The sequence below is a fragment of the Cajanus cajan genome, chromosome 4, assembly GCF_000230855.2.
Source record: "Cajanus cajan strain Asha chromosome 4, NIPB_CcT2T_4, whole genome shotgun sequence".
In the NCBI taxonomy this organism is placed as follows: Eukaryota; Viridiplantae; Streptophyta; class Magnoliopsida; order Fabales; family Fabaceae; genus Cajanus; species Cajanus cajan.
The window spans coordinates 61,123,112-61,135,323 of NC_138520.1; the positions used below are offsets into that span (position 1 = coordinate 61,123,112).

The following is a 12,212-nucleotide window of genomic DNA, read 5'->3' on the forward strand; positions in this document are numbered from 1 at the left end:
ATTCAACTACACTAATTGAAATTCTTTTAGAAGTTTCAATGTATAATATGCAATTTTCAGTGTGTATTGTGTAATATGGACCATTTAGCTTATAATAAATGCAATTCCAGTTCAAATAATGTTTAACCAACGAAAGACTCGCCCCACAAGCGCCAAGTTTAAAGCATTGTGTGGACTATGTTCATAGAATTAAAAAAAAAAAGATGCAGTTAGATTTGTTTTCCTAGTTCCTTTAAAACATACAAAGTGAACAACCAATAGTCCCAATTAATTGAAATAGATTAAACTATGTATGCAACAATGTGTCATTAACACGAAAGCGAAAAATGTGAAATGCTATTCTACATTCCCTTCTTTTCAATCCATCCTACTTTATAGAATCTTCTCATGATGAAGAACAATTCATGTTTTCCAACAAGGAACAACCTAGGATTGGACATATCTAATACCAAATATACCCTAAAAGGAAGATGATAGTATGATATGAGGAAGATGTTCCTTTTCTTCTTTCCTAAATTTAAATCACCAGAAATCTTTGTAGATTTATGATGGAATCCTCATTTTGACATATCTCTTATTGGAGAGTAAAGTAAATAGATAACTATATGAAGTCCTGCATAGTACATAGATCAAGGCTAATGGAATAACCAAATGCAAAAGTAATGATACCACATGACTCATACTAAAATTTTTGCATCCAATAAGGAAAAGCTAATGTTAAATGAATTTCAACTCTTACATGTGACATTTTTTAAAGATAAAATCTTGAGGATAAATTTTTGCACTCATATCAAAGAGATATACTATATTTAAGTGCAGGTAACTTTACTTGACCTAGAATTGTAGGATAGTCATTATTTTAGTGCAACCAAACCTGCTAGAGTTCTAATGAGCAAAAGCTCATGTGGACTCAATTATCATCTTTCTTAATTACACTTTCATGGAAGAAATGTAGAGTTCAATTTTGTGACTTGGTAGCGAGATAAAAGATGGAAAGAGTTTAATCTTCTTAGATTCATCATTCATTTATATCTTTTGGTATGTTGTCCATAATTTTTTTTTATTGCAAATGATGTTGCACAATGTTTCTTTCCCCTTTTCTTTGGTGCAAGTACTTGGTCACATGATACCAATATTTTGTTTTTCCCTTTTGATGTAAGCAAAATGTCGAGTTCACAACTGATTCTTCCCAAGTTTACTTTTTTAATTAAACTTTTTACATGACAAAGCATCGTCAATAATAAGAGCCAAAAATGTGAAATGTTGTTTATTATCAATCTACCGTTCTTTTAAACTAACTTGATGACAAAGAAAATGACTCTTTAAGAAGAATAAGAAAAGACTAAGAAATACATAACTATACCAATTGAGTATTAAGAAAAAAAAACTAAAATATCATCCAGGAAATAGTTCTTCACTAATGACTAATAACCTTTGCAATTCTATAACAATAGCTTCAACTTCATTTTGTCATGTAGATCCTTTTAGATTGGAGGAGGGCAAAAAGTGATAACATATCTTGGAGCCCTGCATCTGTTAAGGCTGCTAGAGTTATCATATGCATAACTATATGCCTTAGGACAAATAGCCTTAAAGAGATGAGCAAAAAGGGTAGGCTTGCATGTTTTGGGGTCAGAATAACTCCCTGTGCAGCAATACTTTGCTGATTGCATAGCTAAGCATGCACTCTTACAACCCACAACCTTGCCATTTCTCTTCACCTCAAGTGCTGAAGGACAACAAACATTTAAATCCACCTCACAGGAGGCCACACCATACCCAATTCCACCCCCAATTGGCTTCATGGAAACAGGCAAGTTGAAGTCATCAACCAAACTCACATCACAAAAGTGCAAGGGAGAGGAGGAGGATCCAAGGGTCATTTCAACCACTGTTGCTGGTGGTACCCCTCCTTGTCCTCTACAGTGTAGCTTCCCATTGCAATCACCTGTAAGATAGTGGCCATTTCCATCATTGTCAAAGTTGTAACCCTGCCTGCCCCAAATTCTCCCTGACCACTTCTCTGGCACATCAAGCACTAGTTCTTCACCACTTCCAAGATGCACCCCGCCATATTTTAGAGTATGATGTCCTACTCCACCAAGTATCCCTGGCCATGTACTTTCCCCACAATTGTTCACTAGAATTAGTTGAGCCCCATCTGCAAAATAACAAGTTATTTCATGCTTAGAAATAGCATCTGATGGCCTAGAGATTCCAAGATACTCTTTCAACCTCATTGGATACATGTCAGAAGTGTTCTTGAAAGTTTTTCCATTAGAAAAAACTCTTTATTTTCAGTAGAGAAGTTATGAGATCATTATGTTATGAGGCTTCAAATCAGCCAGGGATTTCCCAAACCTTTTTAGCATTGTTTTGGGCAGGATGTTCACCGCTGCACGTCCGTCGACTAAAACCTTATTCACCTCCTGCCCCTCAATCATCAGTGTTAGCAATAGGGGCTTAAGATGTCCTTTCATCTCCTCTGTAGGCGAGTCGAACACAGCAGAGTTAAATTTAGGTACAACCCTCGAGATTTGATTGACCCATATGATCTTCGATTCATAGTTAGGATCATCAAAGAAGTCTTCTCGATGAATGTCCTCCTGTTCATTCACGGCCTCCAAGGCCCCAGCATACTCAGAAGGCAGAATGGAGACTATCCCACAAATGTCTTCTAGGGAGTCCTCGAAACCACTCTCGAAACAATCAGTTATCATGTCTTCATCATCCTCAAGGAACTTTCGAGATGATTCCCCTTTTTGAGGTACAGGAATCGAGAAACGGTTTCCCCTGACACCTTCAAAGGTAGCCTTACGCATCCTTTGCTGTCTCCTCCACTGAGTTTTGGTTAGATTGTTGAAAGGCTGTCGAAAGACACGCTCACAGCCTCCAGTCGAGACTCTACCAGCAGGCCCTGTAGTCGAATTTGGAGCTTTTCCAGGAATCCCTTGCATTGGATGTGTAGCATAACTCATTACCTGTTTTCCTCGATCCATGCCTCTCATCATTGGCCTTGGTGGAGCAATCCATTTTCCCACAGGCACATGCGCATTCGGCACAAAAGTGTTGCCGAATATTGATGAATTATACATCTCCATCTTTCCTATTGGAGCATTATATTGAGGCATATGAACCTGCCTCATAGTTAACCCAACATTTGGTCCAGCATTAGGCTTGGGTTTTTGTCGAAGATTTTCAGCTTTATAGTTCTTCATCATATCTGAATCTTCAAAGGCTTTAGCAGCAGCTCTATCGAAAACGGCGCTGCATCGAGGGCATAACATCACTTCCCTATCGACCTCTTTCTTTTTAGACAAGAACTCGACTAAGGTATCTCCCTCTTTAGGGTAGATGGACTCTTGTTCCTTAGCAAAATCTTCCATTAACTCCTTGAGCTTCTCATCAAAAATCGGCTCGATGTTCTCATCATCCTCGATAGCAACATCCACCATGTTGATCCCCATCGAAACTGGTTCGACATATCCAGTATGAGCAGCGAATGAGTCTGTGTCAACTTTCATATCCTTTTCTCCGAAAGCAAGGCGACCATCAGTAATCGCCTTTTCGATCAAATCCTTGAAACGTACACAGTTGTTAGTCCAATGACCATACATATTATAATATTTGCAAAATTTCTTTCCTTTTCTCAGCTCGAATGATGGGATCTTATGATTTTCTGGGAGTACAATTTGTTTATCTTTTAGTAAGATATCAAATATTTTTTCTGCTTTAGTTACATCGAAACTATATTTCTTAGTCAAATTTTCTTCTACACTATCTCCTGGTTTTAACATTTGACACTGATACGTGGGGCCAGGACGCAGTTCTGCTAAGTTGATCTCAAAATCTTCACTCGAAACCTCACAGTTAGAATCTTCACTGAATTCAGAATTTTCTAAGTAAGCCACCTTTTCCTTTCGAACAAACTTATCGAATTTCCTTAATCTTTCTTTTTCTATTTTGATTTGCTCAATTCTTCTTACCTTCTCGGCTAATTGGGCCATATCTCTCAACTGTTCATTCACTAATTTTTTGCGTATCGAGAAATCTAACCCTGTTGCTGCAATCCTAACTAATTCATGTTCAGGTATATTAGTATAACATCGAGATTTCAATTGCCTGAATCTATTTAGATAGTCATCTAAAGTTTCGTGGTTTTGCCTCTTAATATTCATTAGATCGACTATACTCACTTTCGTTTCTTCTCTGAAGAAATGTTCATGGAAGCTTCCTTCTAACTGAACCCAAGTGTGTATCGAATTAGGGGGCAGGGTTGTAAACCATGTAAAAGCGTGTTTAGTCAATGAACTTGGAAAATATTTCATTTTTAAATACTCATTATTTGCCAAATTCCCACATTCGACCCCATACCTAGCTATGTGTTCGACTGTTGACTCAGTTAGCTCTCCCGGGAATTTTGAAAATTTTGGTACTTTTATTCCTCGGGGTAGTTCTACTTGAGTCATATAATCCGGGAAGGCTGACACAAAGTAGGGACGTTCATTTCGACCTACATCGAATCCATGTCTATTCAGTATTCTTTCTACCATTTGATCTAAGTTATCCTGTGGATTTCTATTAGGTCGAACTACGTTCTGATGAAAATGCTCATTCCCCCCAGGATTTTCCATCTCATTCAAATTCACGCTCATGGCTCTCGAAGGTGTCCTATCACCTAATTTATCTCCTATTTTATTTATCAGTTCGTACAGAGGAGTCATAATATTATGCATTTGAGTTGATAGCAAATTAACCATGTCATGATTACTATGGTCCATTTGTTGTCGAAGAGCCATCATGGCTTGGTTACTAATACCCGTAGGTACATAACTGCCTGGTCGAATCAGAGAACCCTCCTGACTTGTTCCTACATGTTGATATGGGTCTTGCATAACAAAACCCAAACCATTTGGCCCAGGGTTGTATCCCTGTGGAGATACGTGTACTTGTGGGTTTGTTCCTAATAAAGGTATAGGCATTTCGACATGTACTGGTTGGGTATTGCGCCAATTCTGTGGCATGCCCCAGGGGTACTCTCGAGTGACATTAGTTAATTCCTGAGTCATATTAGTTTTCCTAGCCCCATGTTCAAGCCTAGGAACATTTTCGACTATGACTGGGGACGATACTGTTGCCCCCCTTGTCCCACTAGTCATATTATCAGGGTGAGGATTTTCTGGTTCCACATCAACATGGTTATCATTATTTGTTTCCCTTCTATTACTAGCATTCGATGTAGACATAGTTCTTCCACTCCTAAGTCTCATGCAACACGCATACCTAAAACTAGTCCAATTATGTTTGATTTAAACGTGTCCCACCGGGCGTGCCAATTTGTTTATGGTGAAAAACGTTTAAAGGTTCTTTTTATTCGAACTAGCACACAGGCAAGGTTTCAATTTAGGTATTTGACGTGTCTTTACGAAATGAGATACAGAACAACAACAATGGAGTAAAACGTTTTAATGATTAACTGTTTCTAAGTATTCGTCAATGATTAACAGATAATAATATTCATGTACATAAATACTCAGATAAACAGAATGAACAATAGATATATTAGCAATACAGATCATCATTCATAATATCCAATCATTACAATATTTTCAGCGTTTGAGTACTTTCACCAATGATTTAATAAAGAGAAAGCTAAACTAATGCTAATCCTAAAAAGAGAAAATAAAAGTGGCCGAGAAGTGATCATACCCAAAGATAATTCCTCGCATGGAAGCCATGTGTGCAGGCAGAGAATGCTTGAAAGTCTGGTTGAAGTATGAGTTTTCCGACCTTTTTCAAGATATAGAACCTTTGAATTTATAGAGTCAATCAACAACGGTTAAGTTCACGCACGTAGATCATCATAAGATAACCGTTATCCATTATGCTTATTACGTGACTCTACATTGTAACCCCTCATAACCGTTCATAACCGTTCCCCAACGTAGATTAACTTCTCGACCTATACTCGATAACTACCTTAGTATGACCATAAGCACCCCGCACCACTCCACTAATTTTCGAGCACATTATTGTTCAATCTTGAACTACTTTTCTTCGATCTCAAGCATCTATTATTGGCAAGTGTTGATTTTATACTATCTTTCGAGAAATCTCATGCGGTTTTCGAGTAGGCCTAACAAGAAAATAAAATAAATTCACAATCTTTAATTAAGAAATCAACAATCAAGAATTATGATATATATATATATATATATATATAACAAAATTTAAAGTTAATTACAATAGTTGATTTTCTAATAAATGATTATTATTATATTTTATCCTCTAAAATACACTCTTCTTGTGATAAAATAAGTTGAATCCTTTTATATTATATTTCTGTCATGCCCTCATGCAAGATTTCTTTAGACTTGAACCATGGATAATAAATACATAGGTCCACTAGTTTGTAATAGAATGAGGACAATGAGAAGCAACTCTAGTCCACTAGATCTAAAAGACTGATCAGCAATTAATTATACTATAAGCTAAGTTGTTTAAATGAAGGTACATGAATGGTTATGTATGGTATCTCTAATAGTCAATGTATTCCTGGCGAATCGGTTACCCCTATTGCTGTTGAATGTTGATGTTGTTTTTATGTTGTAGAGGTGCTCTTCTTTGTGCTAGTTTCTGTTTGTCTATTTTTGTATGTAATTGACAATTTTGTTGGTGAAGAATTACCTGAAAGAAACCCCATTCCTTGCATGCTACGTCCAATTTGAACAACTCCTCCTTGTTCCCATTTGAGAGTAGTGCTGAATCAATGACAGGGACCTCAGATGAAAGGTGAGGCATATGGTCGACTTTCTCTAGTTCCTTTGAAACGTACCAAGCAAGCAACCAATGTTCCCAATCCCAATTGATTGAAATAAATTAATGTATGCAGCAATGTGTCATTAGCACAAAAGCAAAAAATGTGAAATGCTATTCTATATTCCCTTCTTTTCAATCCATCCTACTTTAGAGAATCTTCTCATGATGAAGATCAATTCATGTGTTCCAGCAAGGAACAACCTAGGATAGGATATATCTAATGCCAAATATACCCTAAAAGGAAGACAGGTATGATATGATGATGTTCCTTTTCTTCTTTCCAAATTTTAAATCACCAAAAATCCTTGTAGATCTATGATGGAATCCTCATTTTGACATGTCTCTTATTGGAGAGTAAAGTGATAACTAAGGAAGCCCTACATAGTGCATAGATTGAGGCTAATGGAATAGCCAAATGCAAAAGTAATGATACCACATGACTCATACCAAAAGTTTTGCATCCAATAAAGAAGAGCTAATGTTAAATGAATTTCAACTCTTACATGAGACGTTTCTTAAAGATAAAATTCTGAGGATAAAATTTTGCACTCGTATCGAAGAGATATACTATATTTAGGTGCATATAGCTTTACTTGACCCACAATGGTGGGATTCTCATATTTTTAGTGCATAAAACCTACTGCAATTTTAATGAGCAAAAGCTTATGTGGATTGAATTTTCTTCTTAATGACACTTTTTCATGGAAAGAAATGAAGTAGTTCAATTTTGTGACTTGGTAGTAAGATAAAAGATAGAAAGAGTTTAATCTTCTAAGATTCTTCATTCATTTCTATTTTTAGTACATTGTCCATAATTTTTATTTCTTGTAAATGATGTTGCACAATATTTCTTTCCCCTTTTTTTGGATGCAAGTACTTGGTCACATGATTACAATATTTTCTTTTCCCTTTTTTTGGGTGCAAGTTAACTTGACTAATTAAACTTCTTACATGGCAAAGCATAATCAATAGTATGAGCAAAAATGTGAAAAGCTGTGTATTATCAATCTACCCTTCTTTTCAACTATATTAATGATAAAGAACAATGACTATTCAAGAAGAATAAGAAAAGACTCTAAAAAACACATAACTAAACCAATTGAGTATTAAAAAAAAAACCAAAATATCATTCGAGAAACAGTTCTTCACTGATGACTAATGCATTTGCAATTCTATAACAACAACTTCAACTTCATTTTGTCATGTGGATCCTTTTAGATTGGGGGAGAGCAGAAAGTGATAACATATCTTGGAGCCCTACATCTGTTAAGGCTGCTAGAGTCATCATATGCATAACTATAAGCCTTAGGACAAATAGCCTTAAAGAGATGAGCAAAAAGGGTTGGCTTGCATGTTTTAGGGTCAGAATAACTCCCTGTGCAGCAATACTTTGCTGATTGCATAGCCAAGCATGCACTCTTACACCCCACAACCTTGCCATTTCTCTTCACCTCAAGGGCTGAAGGACAACAAACATTCAAATCCACCTCACAGGAGGCCACACCACACCCAATTCCACCCCCAATTGGCTTCATGGAAACAGGCAAGTTGAAGCCATCAACCAAACTCACATCATAGAAGTGCAAGGGAGAAAAGGAGGATCCAAGGGTCATTTCAACCACTGTTGCTGGTGGCACCCCTCCTTGCCCTCTACAGTGTAGCTTCCCATTGCAATCACCTGTGAGACAGTGACCATTTCCATCATTGTCAAAGTCGCAACCCTGCCTGCCCCAAATTCTCCCTGACCACTTCTCTGGCACATCAAGCACTGGTTCTTCACCACTTCCAAGATGCACTCCACCATCTTTTGGAGTCTGTTGTCCTGCTCCACCAAGTATCCCTGGCCATACACTTTCCCCACAGTTGTTCTCTAGAATCAGCTGAGCCCCATCTACAACAAATAATGAAAGATATATCATGCTTAGAAATAGCATTTGGATTTGATGGCCTGGAGATTCTCGGATACACTTTAAACCTGATTGAATGCATGTTAGTAGTGTTTTTGTTGGTTTCTCTATTAGAAAAAGTTCTTTATTTTCATAAAAGAAGCTTTTAAAAGCTCTTTTAAGTTTGTAGCCAATCAAACTATATATTATTTAAGAGCATTTTCTTAAACGGGATCATTAAACATGTATCATATTAATTGTTATGCAAGCTATAAAGTTTGTTTAAATGCAAGTTTAGAAGTATTTTTGATAGCTTCTGTGCTGCAAACGACTCTATTTTCAGTAAAGCAAATCTCAAAAGCACTTCTAACTTATATCTAAATCGGTTCATAATCATAGAAGAGTAAATAATATATTTCATCCTTGAAGTATTACCCTTTCTCCTAACTAACTGGTCCCTAAAGTATAAAATGAAAAAACATAAATAGTCTTAAAAGTAATAAAATCATACTAAATGATCCCCTGGATATTAAAAAACCCTTTAAATTAGTCCATGAACTTGACTAATATACGCCAGCTTGGGACAAAGCGATAGATATTCAATACTTTTGTTAGTTAAATAGTTTTATTGTTCTAGAGATCATTCAGTAGAGAGGATAATATACTATGAAGATGAAATTGATGGTTTATTTAATCATTATATTATCTTATGTTTTCCTCTTAAATCTTGAATACACGAATCATGACAGTTATTACACGTTATATGGCATATACTGAGCTATATGGTGGAAGAGGAGAGAATGCAGTATAATGCATACAAGTGCATCAAAAGTTTCTATTAGAAATAAGAAACGAATCAATGAGAAGGCAGAGGAGGAAATAAAATATTACCTACGAGTATGATGGAGCAAAAGGCAACCAGGTAGAAGAGAAAGGGTAAGAGAATAAAGGAAGTTCTTGCCATTGTTTCAGTTCAATGAATAGCTACACAGTTCAAGAGGTGGTGCGACTGACTCTGTGTGTGAGGCTTCCAAGTTCCAAATATTTGGCCCTCAAGTATAAGTCGTGCCAAGTGCTATCTTTTTATATGAAAACAAAACGGTTTTGTAACTTTCACTGTGACCTTCATTAAGCTTTTGCCTTTATTTTCTCCACTCACTTTCTGCTTTCTCTTTCATAACAAAGGAGCATATATGCATTGCTTCCAGCTGGAGATTTCTTTTCTAAGTAACTATTTTATTAAAATGGTTAAAATATTGCTATTTAAATATTGTAGAATGTTTTTGTGGGGGATCAGCAGGTTGCTACTAACTAGGCAACTTGCAGCATCTTTGAGATGAGAAAAAAAAAGTACATCATGTGATATGAACTTTAGTTGCATTAGAGAATGTTTACACCTTAAACTTCAATGACATGGCATTTCTTTTCCGTGAGGCAAAAATTTAGGAAGTACAGGAATGCCTGTAGGATTTTTGCTTTATAACATCAGCATTATCTGTTTCTATCTTAAAATGGAAAAAGGGGTATAGTACAAAATGATTTATTGTTTTTTCAAAGTTAAGCATAATTATGCCTGCTACTTTGTTCAATATTGTAGCTTAAGATTTGTTTTATTCTTTATGACTCATAATAGTAAAATTTAACACAATTTGGGTTCATCCCGTGATCGATGAAGCTTAGTAGAAGTGTAAGCAGTGATATAGCAAATATACTTGACTAAAGAAATCATCATGATAATAAGAGCACGCATCGAATTGACTTTTAGGAATTGATAACATGATATTGGTAATGTAGATCAGTGAAACTTGGTACATCTTTGGTGGGGAAATTATAGTGAATTATGGTGGGTTGAGTTATATTTGATTTGACTAAATTTTAGGATGTTTAGTTAATACATAAAATTGAGTAAATTATATTGTCACCCTTTTTCTGAAATTTCACTCACCTCTTGTTTTTTTCTATAATAATCTTCCTTAATTATTTAAAAAACATTATAACAGCATTCTTAATACATTACTTTAACTCTCTCCTTAATTATTTGAAAAAATTACATTGTGATTTCCTTAAGGGAGATTATTATAAACCTTAAAAAAGCGAGGTATTTAGTGCAATTATGTAGAACTTCAACAAGTGTCGGTGTAATGTTGGATGTCAAGTTGAAAAAATAATATTTTTATATGTCAAGTTTTATTGCACTTTTCATTTTACATTATATATTATTTTATTTGTACTTTTTAATATGATAAAAAAGTATTATGCATTAATATAAAATAGATTTATACAATCATAAAATATCATGCATGGTATATTTATTAATTTTTACAATAATTATCTTAAAAATCACACTGACAATGATTTTTAATTGGTTGATAGTATAAAACTATTTATATTGACAATGTACGACCAATATCTTGACTTTCCATTTAAGTTTCAAAGAAGATCATTTCTCCTTTGTCTATGTTTTTGAAATGATCATAAACAAAAGTTAAAGATGATCTTTTTCTAAGATTAGACAATATCATTCAAGACCAATTTTTATATGTGGATAACATTATGTTGTTATATGTAGAGTAAAATCAAAGAAGAATTTGAACATTTTGATTGTTGATGTTGATGTGAAAACATGCATCATTACAAAAAAAAATGTTGTTTACAAAGAGGTGTTTGAAAAATTATAGGAGGTCAAACACATTACATAAATACCTAACATGAACTTGTATTTTATACCATGTTTATAATAATAATGAAATGAATAAAATAATACAAGAAGAGAAGTTGAATGTATTTTAAAAAAAACTTTAGTCCCCTTTTTGTACATATATGAATATACTCATATTAGTTCGAGAGTTTTTTTTGTTTAAAATAAATATTTTAATCAACCCTTTGTGATTGTTTACACCACAAAGTTCTCAACTCTTACAAGATTATCAAATAACAATATACTGATCTAGATTAGATCTCATACCATAACATTTCAAACACGTCTTAGCTAGGAACACACTCCATTAATTATTGTTGGAGTGTAACAACAATCTTTCCAAGTTGTTTAAAGTGCAAATTTCTCAACTCTTATTGGGTTGCCAAATAAAACTGCACTCATAGTGCACTTAAATTCGACCACACACTACAACACCTCACAATAGTTTTGGTTAGGAAGTCTATCAACATGTTTTTAGTTATGTGTAAGGTTTTCACATATCACAATTTCTCACCCTAGAGTTTAATGAAGTTAATACACTACAATAGATGCACATAGTTACTAAAATTTATTGCTACACATACTCACTTGAGTAGGAATGTAGTTGAGATTTATCTAAATATAGTTGAGATTTATCTAAATTTTTAAAGAATTTTAAATAAAAAATTGAATAGATTGATGTTTATTTATTTATTTCAAATTGTTGAATACTTCATGCATCTTAATTTGTAATTGATATTCTATCATTGATATTATGTTCTAATGGAGTCATATATGACAACAAAATGGAAATACTCGAATTTTTTTGT

At 34.6% G+C, this 12,212-nt stretch overlaps 1 protein-coding gene across 2 annotated transcripts; it reads right to left on the reverse strand.

The window, feature by feature from the left end:
- Positions 1-779: 779 nt before the first annotated feature.
- On the reverse strand, positions 780-10,721 carry LOC109790075 (thaumatin-like protein). Of its 2 annotated transcripts, none has more exons than XM_083073308.1 (2): positions 9,597-10,718; positions 780-2,161 (listed from the first exon to the last, which is right to left on the reverse strand). In XM_083073308.1, exons 1-2 carry the CDS (start codon positions 9,667-9,669, stop codon positions 1,485-1,487), a joined length of 750 nt encoding a protein of 249 aa, XP_082929434.1. In that variant the 5' UTR covers positions 9,670-10,718; the 3' UTR covers positions 780-1,484. The 2 variants fall into 2 exon arrangements, with proteins under 2 accessions (XP_082929434.1, XP_020204764.1); XM_020349175.3 differs by lacking the exon at positions 780-2,161 and adding an exon at positions 7,850-8,710 and having other exon boundaries at positions 9,597-10,721.
- Positions 10,722-12,212: the final 1,491 nt, after the last annotated feature.

What these genes read in the sequence shown, in the direction of transcription:
- LOC109790075 (XM_083073308.1), bottom strand. Translation starts at nt 9,669, where the DNA reads ATGGCAAGAACTTCCTTTATTCTCTTACCCTTTCTCTTCTACCTGGTT. An exon ending in TTGCTCCATCATACTCGTAG is followed by an intron (nt 2,162 to 9,596) that starts GTAATATTTTAT and finishes GTTATTTTGCAG; the next exon opens with ATGGGGCTCAACTAATTCTA.